Below are 19,966 nucleotides of genomic sequence, written 5' to 3' on the forward strand. Positions count from 1 at the left end.
GCAATGCCTCCCAGCCGTTTTGGAGACAGAGCTCCGAGGTTCTTCGGTCGATGTGCCTTCTCCACATTTCTTTTTCTCAGACAAAAATTCTGGGCTGGGAAATCCAGGATAATGGGAATAGCAGTGGTAGGAGGAATAATACAGCCTTACATCTGTATAATGCTTTAGAGTTTGAAAGCTATTTGCTCTATTTTGCCCCACCCAAACACCAGTGGGAAATGGAAGCTGGGATTTTTGACTTGAACTGGAGACCAACTCTCGCTCTCTTGCACAAAGAACCTAAATGCTAATATCCCCTATTCACCTCAAGGCATATCATGATTAGGCCTTGGACGCCACCAGAAGGTCAGAGAGGCTCCCTTCACCTTCTAGGTGCTTCCTGGAAGATAAATTCTCCAGGACAAATTGCTTGGCAGGCACAATCTATTAACTATGCCATCCTGACTGAGCCAACAAGTAGTGCCAGTCTCAGCACTGCCAACTCCTTCTGCACACCCTGGTTTACAGTCCCAGTGGTCCCAAAGACCTTTACTGGAGCCAAAGGCACAGTCGCTAACTGTGGAGCCCTGAAGGTAGGGTGTGTCACAAACATCTAGAAGTGCCAACAGCTGCCAGAGAGCTCAAGGGCCTGTGAAAGGAAAACTCACAATTCAAGTCACATCAGCTATCACTGTGGATCCTGAAGTGAAGGGTCACTGAGCCCAGCCGTGAACAGCTGAAGAGTGGGGTAGAGGGATTCTTTTCTTGGAGGAGCCATAAAAATGGTTCTGTGGTGGTCTCATGATTGCTCTGTGATCATTCAGCATGTGAGCCCAGCATGGCTTGGTGTCCCCAGTTCCTTATTGCCATAGTGAACATGAGAAGTCTCCTCTGGCCCAGCTCCCCTCCTGTGATCTTCCCCAGGATCATGGTCACCAGGCTGGAAGCCAAAAGAGTGGTATACTCTTGATTGGCCTTCCTGGTTTTAGATTAGATTTCAGTGTCACTAGTGTGCACGTATGTGTCAGGGGATGAGGGCGGGGGTTGGAAGCAGTGAGCCATAGATGCTCAACAGTATTGTGAGAGCAGCAGGTGCTCCTGCTATTGTTGCTGCCATAGCTGCCACCACCACCACTATCACCAAATGAATCCAGGATGACCTTGTGTAAGACCACAGTTGCTGGTCAGCGCCATGCAAATGTCATCTATGTAAACCAAGATGCTTGTACTTGGGTAGTTCTGTCTGTCAGAAATCTTGGCGGGGCATAAAAGTGACCCTTTTGAAAGTTGAATCTGTAAATCTATATGTGGAAAGTGACTGTCAGAACAGAACATCAACACCTCCGAAGCAGAGAGCCCTCCAAGAACTTGTTTTCCAGCTCATGGCAGAAATGTGCACCTATGAAAGTAGATTAAGAATCACCGCCTCAGCCTGTTTTAGAGATGTGAATAAAAGTCTTGGCTTGGGACTGCCTTCTCTCTGGTTGACTGATTTTTCAATTGATTTGTATTTATTAGCTAATGAAATTAAAGTTGTAAAAATGATAACAGAAACACAATAAATCTCTCCCACAACTGGCTGTTTCTATGTCACTGTGGTGCATTCCTCACTTTGATTACTTCAAAGTCTATTATTTGTTTTCAATTATTCTGTTTTTCTGGCACTGGAGAAAATCAATTTGTTTTATTTTCTCTTATTCATGCACTCAATTATGCTCTTCGGGCACATTTAATCACTTTGATGTTTTCATTTTATGGCCCGTCTCTAGGCACTTCAGCTGCATTGCTGCCAATGGGCAAGCAGGACTAATTTGCATGTCACAATAGACTTGAAATTCTAACTCAATTTAGAAATCTTTGTGAAATCTCCCTCCAAAATGTGCTTGGAGCTGCAAAGAGGCAGAAGACTGTTGGCAAACCAGGAGCCTGTAAAGATACTTTCCTTTCTCAAAAGACTATGAGCTCCTTCATGACCCGACCATGGCTTGGGGAAGTCCCTGTCCAGGTATAGCAGAAAACCATGGGATGGGAGGTCTGCAGACCTTCCTCTGGAACTCTGTGGTGAGAATCCTGCAGCAGCTGCCCCTCAGTGGCAAGGCCAAGGAGGCTAGGCCCACTTGCCCTGGCAGAAAATGACCCTTAGCACTGCTGGATTTGGTGGCTGTGCTCAAGACAGCACCTGAATCTCAGTTGGCTAAAGGGCTTCCAGGTAGACTGACAAAGTTGTCAACAGTTAGGCATTCCAAAACCCTGAGTGGTTTACCTTATTTTTCCTAATAATTTCCAACCTTCCTTCTACCCCTTGATCATTTTAGAATCACTTTGGGCATGTACTTTGGGCACACAAGCAAAAAATGCTTAATTAAACATATTAGAGGCCTCCAACTACTCTTTGAATATTATTGGTTTGTTTACTCAACAATCAGCAGCTCTGCCAGGCAGAAGGAGAATTCCTTATTTCCTCTTCTAAGCTTTGGGTACGATCCTCAGCGTCTCAGGTGGAATCCTATTTTCCACACTTACCTGCTGTGTGACTTGGTACAGGCTAATTAACTCCCCTAGGCCTCAGTTCCTACATCTATTAAATGGGGCTAATAATATTATATACATTAGAGACTGATCTGCTTCCTAAACTTCTATACTGTCAAGAGTCTGGCCATATTCACATACCGCCTATGTGGACTTTTCTTATATAGACATAAAAAAACCCCAGCCTCATCCTAAGCAATATCTTTGAAACCAAAGAGTTTGATCTGATAATTATATTTCTTTTTAATACACATTGAAACATATATCTATATTGAACATACTAAATCCATTTCACTTGGGGTCTTTGATATTGCTTGTCTCTTCATCTAGAATGTACTTCACTACCATTTTTTTTTTAAGACAGGGTCTCACTCTATTGCCCAAGCTGGAGTGCAGTGGTGCAATCATGGCTCACTGCAGCCTTGACCTCCTGGGCTCAATTGATCCTCACATCTCAGCCTCCCAAGTAGTTGGGACTACAGGTATGTGTCATCACACCCAGCTCAGTTTTACATTTTTTTTGGTAGAGACAGGGTTTTGCCATGTTGCCCAGGCTGGTCTCAAACTCCTGGGCTCAAGTGATCTGCCTGTCTCAGCCTCTCAAAGTGCTGGGATTACAGGCGTGAGCTACCGTGCCCGGCCGAACTCAAAGTTTGTAAATCTCCTTCCCTCATTTCATTAATCTCTGTTCTCAAATGTCACCTCCTCAGAGAGGCCTTTACTGAATAGCATCCCTCAGAATTTGTCAGTAAACAACATTAAATATTTATTTAGCTGTTTATTGTCTATCTTCCACACTAGAATGTAATCTCCATGATGGGCAAGGACTTTATTTGGCCCATTTCCTTTATTATTTTAAGAGACAGGGTCTCACTGTGTTGTCCAGGCTGGTCTCAAACTCCTGGGCTCAAGCAATCCTCCTTCCTCAGCTTCCTGAGTATTTGGAACTATCAGCCCACATCACTGTGCCTGGCTTATCTATTCTATTTACTTCTGTATTGCCAGTGCCCAGAATAGTGCCTGGCACATATTAACACTAAATGGTTGCTATTAGGCTTCCCTTCCATTCCACCAGGGTGGTGTCAAAGAAGGCAGAGTAGAAAGCCAGGACTTTCCATCTTTGCTCAATGGCAAGGAGGCCCACCCACTGCTATGTCAGCAGAGGCCAAATGGGGAGCAATAAAAAGGTGCCGCTCCCATTTTTGGCCAGAGTGGTATCAGTGGAGGTCTATTGGAGAGCCTGAATTCCACTCCACCCAGCAATAGTGAGGTGCCCTTCTTCTCCCCAGGGAGTCAATGGTGGCTGAGTAGGGAACCTAGACTTTTACTCCCCACCTGGAGGTAATAGGGTAGTGCCCTCTGCCCCTGCCAGCATGTATTACTTTTTTTTTCCTGACTACGAAAACGATACACGTTCATGGTAGAAATTTTGAAAAATACAGAAACAGCATAAAAAAATAAAAATCATCTGTAATTCCAATTCTAGATAACTACTGTTAAGGTATATTACTTTGGTAAAGTATCATCAAGGATGACTATTGTTAGCACTTCATTCTTGTGTTTTTCTGTGCATATCCCCTCTCCCAAAACACACACTAAATATAGTTGCAAAATTGAGACAATGTGGTAGTAAGCCACTTTGTATCCTGTTCATTTCACTTAACATTGTAATCATGAGCATATTCTCGTGTCATCAAATTATCTTTTAAAATTTGCTTTTTAACTGGCTGCAACAAATTTTTTCATGTAGATACACTGTATGGAATTCATACGACACCTCAAATTCAATACATCAAAAGAGAACACATCAAGTATATCAATACATCAAAAGAGAACACATCAAGTATATGTTTCAGTAAAGCTATGTCCCCTCCCCCAAGAGCTTCCCATTTCAGTCGGTATCCAGGCTGGAAATCTCAGAGTCACCTTTACTTCTTCCTTTCTCCCCGATCCTCTATAAATGGCCTACCTCCCAGTGCTGGTGACGATACTCTCTTCATAACAGCTCTCGGTCATTTCTTCTATTTTACCACCACTATTCTAGTCCAGGACCTTGCAGTCTCAGTCTTGCACTACCATCACCATCCATCCCAAATATCACTGTATCATGTGGTGCTCTAATTTCAGAACCTAGAATGACTTCCACTTTACTGTGGATATGAACTAGTCAGCCTGAAATTCAAGGGAGCCTGCAATCGGCCCCCCATCCCCACCCTTCTGGATCTCCCTCACTTACAAGTGCATCCCTACTCTGATCTATTCAAATCCTCCCAGCCTTCTGAAAGCAGTCTCCCTAAAGTCTTACTGCCCAGTCTCTTCTATATATAGTGTCAGACCTTATTATATTCTGATCTGTCCAAGGGGCTTAGTTTTGTCTCCTAACCTAGATTTCTCAACTATTTATCAGGAGGAGGGATCATGTCTTAAACACTTCGCATATCTCCCAACGGCACCAACATGAGGGGGGTGGGGTTCAAAAAGATATGTGTTGATTGCTTGAGCTGGGCTTTAAAGTGGAGACACAATCATATCTCTTAAAATTAAACTGCTTCTGAAGCTCACTTTGGGAAGCTGAGCAGGGGGAAAGGGTTTATTTACTAGGGGAAAGGTTTACTAGCGACTGGAAAAAAGCAGAGGGGAGAGAGGATGAGTAGATGTCACAGGGCAATGCTGCCACGGAGAAGAGGGCCACCAGGTCTGGGTTCAAATCTTGAATTTACCACTTACTTCCTGCGTGATTAGGGCATGTTACACAAGGTCTTCGGGTGCCAGTCTCCTACCTCATAAGGAAATTGTGAGGTTAAAAGAGATCATGTATGTGAAGTACCCAGCACAGGGTGTTGTGCTGTACCCTGTCAATATCAGTAGTTCCCACTTCACAGATTTAGGTAGAAATTCCAAGTCTTCATGAGTAATATGCCAAGGGTTTTCATGGTTTCTTAAAAGCTGCTGTCTAAGTTACTGTAACTTTGGGGAGCAGTCTCCATTTTTATTTTAGGATTAAAAAAATTTTTTTTGTAGATAGGGTCTGGCTCTGTTACCTAGGCTGGAGTGCAGTGGCACAGTCACAGCTCACTGCAGCCTCAATCTCCCTGGGGTTAAGCAATCCTCCCACCTCAGCTTCCAATGTAGCTGGTACTACAGGTATATACAACCACGTCCGGCTAATTTTTGTATTTTTTTGTAGAGACGGGGTTTCACCATGTTGTCCAGGCTGGTCCTGAACTACTGGGCTCAAGCAATCCACCTGCCTCAGTCTCCCAAAGTGCTGGATTACAAGCTCGAGCCATGGCGCCCGGCCCAGAATTTTTAAAATTTTTAGCATGACATTTTTATAACTTATTTTTCTGTTTAACAACAACAACAATAACAATGAGGACAAGAAGCCTTTCCATCTCTTATACTCTTTAGCGAAACAAGAAAGAGAGGAACTTGCTTGATGAGGAAGCCCAAGCGGGCGGTAGGCTCCTGGAAAGGACCACAGGGAGATGAAGAGGAATAAAGAGCCAGCAGGGGACAGGAAAGAGAGATAAAGGATGGACATCACAGAGATTTTCACCTGAAGTCATGCAAATTGGCTCAGGTATCCTCCAAAACTCTGCTCTGAAGTCCTTCCAAGAAGCCCTAAAGCAAATGGTCAGTTTATCCTTGGGACCAACCCTACCTTTCAACTTATCCTCATGGCTTCTGAAGAAGCAAGAGACAGTGTGGAAGGAAGCCAAGTTTCCATGGTATAGAGTCCCACCATGCAGGAGCACTGCTTCAAGCCTGGGGCTCCAGCAGGCCTTGAATATGTGCAATCCTGAGCTCCAATTGCTAGCCCCTAGAAGGATGCCAATCCCAGATGTCAGGCTGCCAGAGGAAGTGCTGCTTATACCCAGCACAATGGTTCTCCTAAGAATATTGCCAGTAGATGTGCAAAGGGCCTCGGATTGGGGCTGTGGAACTGCAAATGGCAGACTGGGTCTGGTGGCTACAGCACATTTCGGGCAGCAGGAGCTGGATGAGCTGGCTTCTTCTACCTTCTGTTCATCTCTTTTCCTTCTCTACTCATCTCAAAAGGGAGCTAGAAGCTTCAGATTACAGTATGGTGGGGGAGGGGCGGGGCCTAGGGAGGGCTACAAAGTACATGTCGGGGGCCAGAATTTCGAAGGTTGCCCAAGGCTGTCTTCTTCCCATTTCCAGGGAGTTTCGTGTTTAGGATTAGCCACATGGAAGGAGCTGGGCATGTAGTGTGAGGTAGGAGGGTTTACTAGGGGCGATTGGAAAGAGCAGATGGGATGATGAGTAGATTTGACAGAGCAATGCTGCCAAGGAGAGGAGGGAAATAAAGGTCAAACAGCCTGACTCTGAAGCTCCACTCCAGGCCTGGGTTCCAATGTCCACTCCACTGCTTATTAGCACAGTGTGTGGCACACAGTAGGTGCTCAGTAATTACCACCTGCTGAATGAATAAAGACAATCTTGGCCAAGTCACCTATCCTCCCTGAGCCTCAGTTTCCTTATCTGTAAGATAAATAGTAGCTATTCTTATTATTATTTCATCTGCGTTGTTTCTGTCCACACCCATATCAGTTTGTTAGGTTGCCATCCTAAGGCTCCTTCAATAAGGGGGAGAAAGGGCAGATGCATGCAAGGCCTTTTTCTTCCCTTGTGTCTTCTGCCTCCCCCTTCCCTCCTCCTCCTCCTTACTTCCTGACCTTGTTTGTTTCTTTTTCTCTCCCAGTCAAACCTGGGGAATAGTTCTGGGAACACAGAGCAAGTGTTGAAACCTCCAGTCACAACTGTAACACATTCTCACAAATGCACAACTCCCCCACTCCTGCTCCCCAAGAGGATTGGGCCTGGGCTGCAATGTGGAGCTCTGAGTCTCCTAGGGACCTCCGTTTGATTCGAATGTCATCAGTACCAGAGACCAGAAAGCCTCCTACCTATATCTGCATTTCCCCATGCAGAGCTAGCCAGGCTTGAGGAGCTAGCCCTCCCTGGGGATTAATCATATCAGCATTATTCCAACTCTGGAAGGTTCACCATGAGCCAATTCCTCTGGAGTACATTCACCAGAGGAAAGGCAACCAGCTTTAAGTATATGAAGATGGTGCAAGGATGATTTTACAATAGTAGTCATGAGCTGGACTAAGCCATCCGCTCTCTAACCTGTACTTTCTTATGAACAACGACACATGCCTTCAAGATAGCTCATTGGCACGAGAGGAGCTTTTCTCTGTGTGAAGCTAAGAGCTTGAATGGACTCTCCATGGTTTTGTGGGTCTTTTTCGTCTCAGAAAGACTAATGGGCAATAAAGATGGGATAAGCTGAGGTCTAAATTTGCCTGTCCCTTCAGTCATCCTGTGGCATGCGGAACGCATCTCTGTAAGATGAATCTTCTCAGGTTTGATTTCCAATAGGCTACAGTCTCATCTTTTGTGCCTCTAAGGGATGTGGCAAGAAAGAGAAAAAGCCAGATATGCTGGCTGAACTCCCACACATAGAGTGGAGCTGAATCCATTCATTCCCTCATTGCCATCTTACCTCTCCAAAGCAATCTGTGTCACATCCTACTCTTTGCTTTTCATGGGGTGAGGGGAGGTGGAGGGGAGGTACAGTGAGAAATGACCAGCTTCACTGAGGTTTTTATAAGCAAGAACAAATAACGGTCTTGTAGACAGGTTCAGGAAAATTTTTCAGAATTCAGAAAATTCAGCAGCCTTTCCACGCTGACCATTGTCATGGCAACGCACTATCTGATGGCAGCATGCGTCACCATGCTGGAGGGGCACAGTATCAGTATAGCAGGTTAGCCTGGCCATTTTTAGCAACATTTGGACTTCTTTCTAGCCTTGTTTCTTAAAGGTTTAGCTGATTTTCTCTTTAGTTCTGAGCTTGTGTGTTCTGCTAAATTTGCATGGCTAGAAAACAACACTTTGTCAATATGAAAGGGATGGCTAAATGGAAAGTCTGAACATTCCTAGTATTCTATAGCCACTCCATTTGCTGTCTACCCTCTCTGGCTCCTCCTCACCCACTCTTAGCCATGTAGTTTCTCTTCTTCTCTGCCTCAATTCTTTCCTATACACGGCATCAACTCCCTACACCCAACAACTGTGACTCATCTGCCAACCCCTGCACTCTCACCATATTCTTTCTTTTTCTATTTTCTCATTGTAATGTACAGCATCCTAGAATCTTAGGGTTGGAAGGAGCCTTAACAGCAATTTAGTCCAATCACCCTCCCCCAAGGCAGGGGTCCTTCTACAATATGACAGCCTAGGGATTGTCTAGCTTCTATTTGTATATCTCCAGTGACAGAGACCTCATGCCTTTCTAGGCAGTCTGTTCCACTTTGGATAGTTCTAATTGTTAGAAAATGTCTTCCTTCTATTGAATGAAAATCTGCCTTTTTAAAATATCCATCCATGGGTCCAGCTCTATGCCTTGTGGCCACATAGACCCTGTCTATGCCCTTTGCTCTATGACAGATATATGAAGTAGAGACCACATCCCCGAGTCTTCTCCAAAAGCTCCCAGCACCTCCAACCAGACCTCTTGGAGCCTGGGCTCCAGTCCTCTCCCCAGCCTGACTGACCTCCAGGAACATGCTCCTACTTGTCTAGAGCCCTTTAAAATGAGGTCGATACTGCGTTAGCATCTCTGGAGGCCACCTTGCCCTGGTGACTCATACTGAGCTCTGAGTTGACTCAAATCCCTAATTCTCTTTTAGCAAAATGCTGCTAAGCCATGCTGTCCCGATTTGCATGCGTGTAGTTGCTTTTGTAGGACCCAATTCCTGGTCCATATGTTTTCTTCCAGTTTGATTTCATTGTGTTACAATCAGAATATTGCTTTAACCTGTTAGGATCTTTAAAAAGCTTGACTTCCATGTAATTTTCATGTCCTTCGAGATCTATTATTTTTTTCACCAACCCTCATCCTAGCCTTTTATCTCAAATCTCTTTTTGATTTTCTGCTCTTTTAGGGTTCTTACCTTTCCTCGTTCTCTTCCCTTTGCATTACCTTCCTTATGTCTTCTCTCACTTGTCATTTCCATTTCCTCAATAGCAAGATGCCACCACTCTCTGGAGCTATGTCCCTGGGTATGTGTGCAGGGAAGAAAGGGCATACACATATCTGCACATATGGAGGTGTGAGCGAGTAGCTGCAAGGCTTGCTTGGTTTCCCTGTTTCTATTGCTTTGTCTGTGCTCTACCAGGATTTAGAGCCTGGATGGGGGAAAATGGCAGAGTTGAAGGAAGAAGGGTAAGAGAAGCTGGTCCAGGATCAGTTCTGAGGAACACAGGACATGCGTACCAGGTTTGAGGGGAGCAGGGAAAACTAGGGCTGGATGGCTAGTGTTCATCAAGGCTGCAACACAGTGAGAAGAACTGGAGAAGGGCCAGGAGTGGAAGGATTTTGAAGGCCTTAAAAGTTGGATAAGGGAGGAGGATTTGGTTAGGAAGCAAGGACTTGTGGGGTCAGTAGCCACTGAGAGGTGACAGGGAGTTAGCTTGAAACTATAGGGTTGCAAGAAGGCTGAGGGCTAGGGGACGCCTCAGAGGGGACAATCAGCAATGCTGTGAGAATAACCTTGAGAGTCTATGACTTCTTAGCTTAAAAACTTTTCTCTGGCTAAATGAGCTCAGGACATGAAGACTTTGCTGATGTCATTTACTGGGCTCTGCTAGTGGATAAGGGCATTAATGTAACTAGCGGCAAAGACTCTCCGAGTGTAGTGTTTCCTCAGACTAACTCCAGCATAGAACAGGCCTCCTTTTTGTGTTGGATTATATTCCAGCGAGGGACTCAAAGGTAGGAGAACTGGTGCTATCTTGGTCATTTTATGAATAAACATGGGAATTTCCCTGTCCAGGATGGGCAAAAAGATACCCTTGGCCTCTTAACTCTGGCAAATAATTAGGATCTAAAAAATACACATACGTATATGTACATTTAATTAAACAGGAAAATGGGTGCCAAAAATACGTAATGCGAATGGTGGATAAAGTGAGTTGTGAAGAAGCAGCTGGAGTTCAGAGGGGGCGCTACTAGAATGCTGAGGACAGTGACCCCAAACAGCCAGTGGACAGTGGGATCAGGAGGGCAATGCCCTGATGGCTGCCACTTCCCCTCCACCCCGAGGCCAGAATGATTCCAGGCCAGCCTTGGGGAAGGGAAGGAGGCTAGGCCAGCAGCCCATCTGCAGCACTCTGGCTGAGTCCAGGGAACCCACTCCCAGGGCATCAGAATCCGTGACTACTCACTGTAGTTCCACATTCTTTCAAGGCTCTACTGGATCAAGGACTCAAACATACTGGAAGAGAATGCCTGTGAGCCCCCTCCCCACCCCTGCTAAGTCTGAATTGACTTGAATTTTCCTCTTTTTTTTTTTTTTTTTTTTTGGGACAGGGTCTCGCCCAGGCTGGAATGCAACGGTGTGAACATGGCTCACTGCAGCCTCGACCTCTTGGGCTCAAGGGATCCTCCTGCCTCAGCCTCTCAAGTATTTGGGACCACAGGCACATGCCACTATGCCTGGCTAATTTTTAAATTTTTTGTAGAGATGGAATCTCACTGTGTTGCTCAGGTTGGTTTTGAACTCCTGGGCTCAAGCAATCCTCCCACCTCAGCCACCCAAAGTGCTGGGATTACAGGCGTAAGCCACGGTGCCCGGCCAATTTTCTCATCTTAAAGTGTGCTTTACTATTGGCCTTTTGAAAGAAAAAGGGTCTCAGGGAACACTTTAGAGCTGATTTTCCCCTGGCAGTGCCAAAAGCTGAACTCTTTGTCCTTCTGAGGTGACATTAGCCAGCCAAATGACAATCCCAACCAGAGTGGCCAGTGTAGAATTCCAGCTACAAGCTGTCAGGCCAAGAAGAGGTTTCCCTTCCAAGTCAGTGAAATGATTAGCTACCAAAAGGCAAATGGTATTTAAGGAAGCCCCCACTGATGGGCCACCACAAACTGGGTGGAACAAGGAGGGCAGGCCTCGAGGGGCGGTGCTCACCTTTGATGTAGTTGAGGATTTGTTGGATTCGGTGGGGCTCATTGCGGTCTGGCCGGCAGCTTGGCGTGATTTCCAGCACATAATCAGGACCATATGCTGTGAAAAACTGTAAGGAAAAGGGAAAGGCCAAAAAACAAATTAAGCCACATAAAACCTCCAAACCAACCACATACAAACAATCAAAAGAAACTCATACTACCGACAAGGCAGGGGAGGCCTCCTTGGGCAGAACAGGATGATGCAGCAGGAAGCCCTGCCTTGGTGGTATCACTACTCCCCTTGCTCAGACCTTCAGTGATATTCCCCTGTGAAATTATTTAGCTTGCTGTCCAACGGTCTCTCTGTTTAGGTCTCAACTTTTCTCTCCAACTTCAGCTCTTACTGCTTCCTTGTCCTCTGGCCACACTAGACTGCTTGGTGCTCTTCCAAATCACACCATGCTTTCTCTTTCCTCAGGATCTTTGCCATTGCTCTTTCCTGGGGCCTGCAAAGGCCCTCCCCCAGTCCCTGCTGCCTGTGAAAAACCTCCCCATCCTTCCAGGCGCAGCTCAAATGTCACCTCCTTCACAAAGCTGTCCCTCCTTCTCCACCAACCCCAAGAGCATTCTGTTGGTACTTCTTTCAGGGCCCTTAAATACACAGCGCCTGCCTGCACATCACATGCAGGTCATTGTGCTGGTTGCAGAGGGACTGTAAAGATGGATGAGACCTCCTCTGGGGTCCTCTAGGTGTTCACAGGCATATTCTGCATTGGGTAGAGATTTTTCAGCAGTGACCCAATCGCCCCACGCTGGACTGTCAGCTCCCTGAAGGCAGGCAGCACCTGTGTCTTATTCATTTCCTTGGTCCCCACAGATCATGGCAGCTGCTTGTTAGTTTTGGTTACCTTGAATTCCCTGGCCCAGGAATGGCAAAGAAGTCTAGTTTCTCTACTTTAATTTTTCTTTCTCTGTAGTAGAGTTTATTTGTTTTTTAATTCAAAGAATCAAAATAAATGTTTGTGGATTCTATTTCTAGCTTGGTAGATGACTCCTTGTGACCACCGGGAAGTCACAATATCTGATTCAGCTTCTCTGGTAGGGCTGACTTGGTGAAAAACACTCCACGACAAAGGGAATCATTGAATTGGGAAAAGTCTTTGAATGGGAAATATGCAAAGCTACTATTTCTGTTTAGTTTTTAACAGAAATAGTATTTGTGCACACTCTCCAGAGGGAGAGCATATGGTCCTTAACATTATGTGCTTTCAATAGTGATATTGTTAGGTGGTAAGTAAACCAGGGAAATTCAAATTCCATGAAAACAAAATGGTACAGAGGGCATGAAAAAAGGATCTTGATATACATCATGACTTTGAAGCCATTCAAAGAGCTTCTTAAAAATAATCCAGAGTTATTGCCATTGTCACCAAATTATCCTTGCTAAGAGTCTGGATGTACATCTGGCACCGTGGGAGATGTTGTGGAACAATCTCTAGGGATTCTAACAGTGTCTTTGTAGATTCCATGGAAGTAACTTGATTGGGAGATGGTTTTGCATATCCATGACAGAAAACTCTACACATTTAATTAAAAGAAAAATGCCCAAGACTGTGCCAATGCTTATAATGCCCTTTGTGTGTGTATATGTGTGTGTGGACTGATCTAGAAAGAGAGAGGGGCTTAGGTCCTTCCTGCTGGAGTTATTACTCTCTGATACCTGAAGCCCCGAGTTCCAGAGATAGAAAAGGCTTTGAGTAGAGATTGGCTTTACCAAACTCATATGTGGAACAGACAAGAGAGGTTACCTGGGGGACATATCCAGAACCATTACCCCCTTTCCCCTGTATCATGGTTGAAGGAACTTGAGAGGCTTGTATTTTTAGCCAAGGAGGGCCCCTCAGTCCAAGTTTGAGGACCTTGTGGGCTTGGCTGTGGAACAGAAAGCTTTAAACAGGTGTGACACTCTCTCCTTAGGCAGCCTCTTCCCCAGAGTGGTACACTCATTTCATGGGTATGGAAAGACAGGCTTAGATAGTGCAACAGAAGAAAGGCAGCTGCAATGAAGAAGCTCCTCTTGGAGACCTGAAGCCCTGGCATCAACGTGCTATAAAAATCAGGGGCAGGGTACCTAGCTGAGGTACAGGAGGAGGGAATGTTCTGCCTCCAGGTGCAAAGATGACACTGCTGATTCTCTGTCAGTGACACATGTCATGAGCTGCTTGATTAGGGCTGAGTGTTTGGAACAACACGTCCTCACTTATGTGTGCCTATTATGCACTTACCCTCACTCTCCTACTTTAGCTCCCTCTTTGACCAAGAGCATATGGTTGCAAGATGGTCAGCTGGGACCAAGACTGGCTGCTATGTGACAGAACTCAATTCTACTGGGATTAATCCTCTTGTCCTGGTTTCATTAGCACCTGGCTTTAACTAACTGAGCCACATGGTAGGCACAGTCATACATAACCCATTCTTTGCTGAAGCAGGCTGGCTGCAGGTAATAATAGCAAAGTCTGGGTTCCTCAAGTTCTCCCCACCTTTGCCAATCAAATGTTATTCCCAGGTCCTGCTTATTTGCACTACTCTTAGGTTAGGGGACTCAGATTGTTTAAGAAAGTCTTTGTGTTGTGAGCCAGTTCTACATGGCAGCTGGCTGGCCTGCAAAGGTAGAAACTTACGTCATGTTCTGTTTGCATACCCTGTAGTGTCCAACTCAAGTCATCACAGGTTTCCCTTAAATGTATGTTGAATTAAATTAACTCACCAAGGATTCAGCTAGCCATATAGCTAATTGTGTGAAATAATTCAAAGAATCAATTCATAGCATTAACAGTTTTTCTAGACTCTCGGGGCAGCATGATGAAGTGGAAAGGGCACTGACTTTAGAGTCGGGGGAGCTAGATTTTGGTGCCTGGATTTAGCTTGTGTGTCTCAGGTAAGCTTCATTTAAAAAAAAAAATTAAATGTCAATAGCTTTTGGGGGTACAAGTAGTTTTTGGTTACATGGATGAATTATATAGTGGTGAATTCTGAGATTTTAGTGTACCTGTCATCAGGTAAGCTTTTAAATCTCTGTTTCATCATTTCCACCTGATGATGACAAACGCTGACCTGGTTGGGCTGTTAGGAGCCAATGAGATAATATCTATAAAAGGGCCTAGCACAGGGCCCAGCACATACTAGGACTTCAATAAATGTGAATTCCCTTCTCCTGGGGCAAGAGGCCCTTGCCTAACCAAGCCTCATCCACACCCTGAAGGATGTCAGGTGAAGCGCTTAGGGCCGAGATGTAGAAAGACGAGTCTGTTCTTCCTGCCAGACCAAGCCCAGCAGCCTCAGTGTCCCTCCCCGCTTGCTTAAGCCATTAGCTTTGCCTAGGAGAAACTGACTAGCCTGTGGAGAAACTGACTTCTCTCATATTTTTCTGTCCTGTGGTCCTGCCACTTGTTACTTACTGGCGAGGTGGAAAGGAAATATGATCACGTAAGGCAAAAGAGATGTTGGAGGGGAGGGATTTGGCTGGAACTAGAAATAGCTTGAGGCCCCTCCAGACCCGAAGAGGAAAGGAAATGGGCAAGCAGCAATCCCATTCCCAGACAGGTGGAGCAGGGCATGAAAGAGGCCAGCTGACCTTCAAGGGAAAATGCTGGCTTTGATCTCAGTGAAGGAAAGAGGGAGGTGCTAACCTCTCTCCACCCCTTCCCCTTTCCCCCTCAGCACTTCTTTTGCTTTCTGGGCTTAAGTTTATGCACTTTTGAGGGGGAACATGGTACTGAAAAGGGGGCAAATGGAAAGTATGAGATAGGGCAGAGGGATGGAAGTGAAAGGTAGTGGCTATTCTAGGGTAGTTGGTCCCTTCTCAACCCTAGAGTCAATGAAGAAAGAAATGTAAATAGCTCAGCTTGAGTTCAGATCAGCCCAAGCTTGAGTTCAGTTCAGCCCACCTCAAGGCTCTTTTCTTGTTCATGTCTCTCCAGGTCTTGCTCACACAGTGAAAGCAGCATACAATTAGATAGTTGGTCAAAAAGATATTCAGAAGAAGCCCTAAGGTTGCTGTTATTCCTCCATAATTATTTTTGGTTAGAGGAAACCAAGCAACGAACCTGAATCTACCAATCCCTTTATCCTTGCCTCAACATTTAGTAAGTATCTACTATGTGCCCAGCTAGGTTAGTCATTGGGGTACAAAGACAATAAGACACGTTTCATAGGAGGGATTATTATAGAGCAGTGTGATGAGTGGTATAATATTAACAATACTACACGTATTACAAGCTTATTATATGTCAGGCACCTAAAGTGTCTAAGCATTTTTAATAGATTGACTAACTTAATTATCACAACCAACCCATACGGTAGGTACTATTATTGTTTCCATTTGAAGCTGAGGATCTGAAGCACAGGACAGTAGGATAACTTGACAGAAGTCATGCAGCTGGTATGTGTGGAGCGGAGATTTGAACTCAGGTCATTCCAAAGATCAGCACTAGATATGGTAGCCTATACACTACCCAGAAAAAGTGACTGTGGAGTAGAGTCTGCAAAGTGGGTATAGAGGATGGGAGGGAGGCAGAGAGTATGAAACATAAGGGGCACATTTCAGGTATTGAAGTGAAGTAGATGTGACTAGGGGGCACGGGACAAGGAGAAGAAGGACACGAGGCTGGGGAGGCAGGCATGCATTTCATGATGGGCCCTGCTAAGGCATTTGGCTTTATCCCCGACTAGAAGGTCCATGAAGGCAGGACATTGTTTTGTTCCCTGCTGCATTGCCAGTTCCCAAAACAGTGTGTGCACTTAGTAGGTGGTAGATATTTGTGGGATGAGTGGAAGCTTGTGGGAGATAGATACTGCAAGCTTTTTTTGGGGGGGATGGAGTCTCACTCTGTCGCCCAGGCTGGAGTGCAGTGTCGTGATCTCGACTCACTGCAGCTTCCACCTCCTGGGTTCAAGTGATTCTCCTGCCTCAGCCTCCCAGAGTGCTGGGATTAGAGGCATAAGCCACCATGCTCAGCCTTCTGCAAGCTTTTAAATGAGGGAATGAAGAGATCAGCTGTGCATTTTAGAGGGCTCAGCAGCTACAGCGTGGAGAAGCTATTGGAATTTGAGGAGAGGAATGCAAGTAGGGACACCAGTTAGAAGGCTGCTGCTGTAGCCCTGTGAAATGGTAATAGGGCTTGAACCAGGAGAGGGTGGAAGGAATAGAAAGATAGAAAAACTTCAAAGACAGCATCAATAGGGTTAAACAGTAAATTGTATGTGGGGAATAAGGAAGAGGGGAATGGCAAGGATTTCTGGCTGCGTGGGAGGAGTATGAACGGGATGAAGGATATAAGCAGAGGAGAAGGTTCGGTGGCAGGGTGTACGTGTGTGAGAGGGGAGTTCAGTTAGGAGCATGTTGAGGGTCAGGATGCTGATGACAGAGTGGTCTCCTAGTTTAGGAGAGAGGTTGGGCCTACGACACAATGCATGTCATAGATTTAGGAGTTACCAGCAACATAAAATCAAGGAATTGGACAAGATTGCCATGGTTGCTGGGGGTGGGGGGAGCTTACTACAGAGTAAGAAGAGGGGAGAGGCAAGGAAAGAATCATGGGGAACAGCAATACTTCAGAGGTGGGCACAGGGAGTGGAAAGAGTTCTGGCGACAATTTGAAATCTTGCTGAGAGGGTAAAAAAGAGGGAGGCTGAAAGGTGTCTTCTGATTTGTCCATTGGAAAGAGACCTTTGCTGCAGCAAAGTCAGTGGAGGGTGGGCAGAGGCCTGATGGGAGTGAGGAGGCAGAGATGAGAGTGATGACGGGAATACAGTAGTCCCCACCTTATTCCCGTGGGATAGATTCTAAGACTCCCAGCGGATGCCTAAAACCACAGATAGTACCGAGCCTGATTGCTGTCAATCAGAACAGGTTTCTGTTGTCTTCCACCCACAGATTTAATGCCTTTTCCTTCTTAACTAGGCATTTATCCTTTACTGTGGCTGTAACTTTTGCAGTTTGAGGCGCGAAAGCAAACCTAGCACAGAGCACAGATTTCTTTTCTTTCTTTCTTTTTTCAGACGGAGTCTCGCTCTTTTGCCCAGGCTGGAGTACAGTGGCATGATCTCGGATCACTGCAACCTCCACCACCCAGGTTCAGGCGATTCTCCTGCCTCAGCCTCCCAAGTAGCTGGGATTACAGGCACGCACCACCACGTCTGGCTAATTTTTTTGTATTTTTAGTAGAGACAGGGTTTCACCATGTTGGCCAGGCTGGTCTCGCCTGGTCTCCAACTCCTGACCTTAAGTGATCCACTCGCCTCAGCCTCCCAAATTGCTGGGATTACAGGTGTGAGCCACCATGCCCCGCTCTTCAGGATTTCACGGATAGATTTGTTCTTATTGTAGCTCTTAGTAACCTCAGCATATGATTTTTTTCCTTCCTTAAGTTGAGAACTTTCACCTTTTCACTAAAGGAAGTACTTTATGGTTTCTCTTTGGCATATCCGAACTGCCTGCATCACTACTCTTGTGCTTTGGGGCCATTATTAAGCAAAAGAAGGGTAACTTTAACACAAGCACTGTGATACTGTGACAGTTGGTCTGATAATCAAGAAAGCTACTAAGTGACTAATGGCGGGTAGCATAGATGGCATGGATACTCTGGACAAAGGGATGATTCACATCCTGGGTGGGAGGGAGCAGGACAGTGTGAGATTTTATCATGCTATTCGGAACAGCATGCAATTTAAAACTTGAGAATTGTTTATTTCTGGAATTTTCCATTTAATATTTTTGGACCACAGTTGACACAGCAGGTAACTGAAACTAAGAAAAGGGCGGTTAAGAAGGGGACTAGTGTATACCAGCAGTCCCCAACCTTTTTGGCATCAGGAACCGGTTTTGTGGAAGATAATTTTTCCACGGACCAGGGAGGTGGGAATGGTTTCAGGATGAAACTGTTCCACCTCAGATCATTAGGCATTAGTTAGATTTTCATAAGGAGTGCGCAACCTAGATCCCTTGCACATGCAGTTCACAATAGGGTTCACACTCCTATGAGAATCTAATGCTGCCCCTGATCTGACAGGAGGTGGAGCTCAGATGGTAATGCTCACTTGCCTGCTGCTCACCTCTTGCTGTGTGGCCCGGTTCCTAACAGGCCACCAGCCCCGTGGCCCCAGGGGGGTTGGGGACCCCTGCTGTATACTGCTTTTTTTTTCTTTCTTTCTTTTTTTCCAGGAGTTTGATACAGGGGTAGGGCTGGGGTAGGTGGGTGTTTTAAGATGGGAGGATATTAAATATGTTTATGGGCTGAGGGAAAAGAATCTATAGGATGGGAGTCAGGGGCAGCATAATAGGTATTTCGAGTTAGTTATGTCTGTATTTCTGGCCCATTAGACAGAGATCCACAAGGGAAGAATACTGTTTTTTTTTTTTTTAATCTTTATATTATCCACAGCTCCTAACATAAGGCCTGGAAAATAAAAGGTGCTCAATTCATGTTTGCTGAATGAATGAAATAAAATGATTGGGATTCTGAACAGATTCACATCCAGTAGGGCAAATTGGGTTCTTGAGGGATGGGGTGATTTTAGACAGGCAGGGATGGAGCGTGTGTCGGGGATAGTTAGAGGAGGCAAGAGAATGCAGGACAAGTTTGGGGAAGAGCAAGCGCTGTTAGTGGGCTAACGTTGGAAAAAGAGAGCACAGGAAGCCTTGATTCCCATGTTGAGGAGACAGGACACGATGTGACAGGCAATGAGGCAGAGTCAGGACTGGAGCTGTGCCTTATGGGAACTGAGAGCAGCAAATGCAAATCTGGGTGACTGACGTGGAGGCACCTGCAATAGTACAAGGTGGGGGACAAAAAAGGCTTGAACCAGAGTGATTGCTGTGGGGATGGAGCGGATGGGAAAGAGATACTGTGATGGGGCTGAGCGTGGTGGCTCTCTCCTGTAATCCTAGCACTTTGAGAGGCTGAGACATGTGGATCTCATGAGGCCAGGAGTTCGAGACCAGCCTGGCCAACATGGTGAACTCCCATCTCTACTAAAAATACAAAAATTAACTGGGCATAGTGGTGCATGCCTGTAGTTCCAGCTACTTGGGAGGCTGAGGCATGAGAATCCTTGAACCCAGGAGGCAGAGGTTGCAGTGAGCCAAGATTGCACCACTGCACTCTAGCCAGAGTGACAGAGTGGGACCCTGTCTCAAAAAAAAAAAAAAAAGTCTGAACGTGGTGGCTCACGCCTGTAATCCCATCACTTTAGGAGGGTGAAGCGGGCGGATCACGAGGTCAGGAGTTCAAGACCAGCCTGCCCAATGTGGTGAAACCCGGTCTCTACTAAAAATACAAAAATTAGCCGGGTGTGGTGCCACACGCCTGTAATCCCAGCTCCTAGGGAGGCTGAGGCAGGAGAATCTCTTGAACCCAGGAGGCGGAGGTTGCAGTGAGCCGAGATTGCACCACTGCATTCCAATCTGGGTGACAGAGC

The 19,966-nt window shown here is 45.8% G+C and overlaps 1 protein-coding gene across 6 annotated transcripts in view; it reads right to left on the reverse strand.

Annotated features, from left to right (window-relative positions):
• HDAC8 (histone deacetylase 8) overlaps positions 1 to 19,966 on the reverse strand; it is a 250,889-nt gene that overhangs the window by 10,993 nt on the left and 219,930 nt on the right. For 5 of the 6 annotated variants that reach the window (XM_032757171.2, XM_032757175.2, XM_058441656.1 and 2 more), the window contains one exon: positions 11,511 to 11,616. In XM_032757171.2, coding sequence (XP_032613062.1) covers positions 11,511 to 11,616 — 106 coding nt within the window. Of the gene's footprint in view, positions 1 to 11,510; positions 11,617 to 19,966 lie in introns of those variants that run through there. The other variant, XR_009214333.1, reaches the window with a different exon arrangement.

The sequence above is a fragment of the Hylobates moloch genome, unplaced genomic scaffold (genome assembly GCF_009828535.3).
Source record: "Hylobates moloch isolate HMO894 unplaced genomic scaffold, HMol_V3 SCAFFOLD_7, whole genome shotgun sequence".
Taxonomy (NCBI): domain Eukaryota; kingdom Metazoa; phylum Chordata; class Mammalia; order Primates; family Hylobatidae; genus Hylobates; species Hylobates moloch.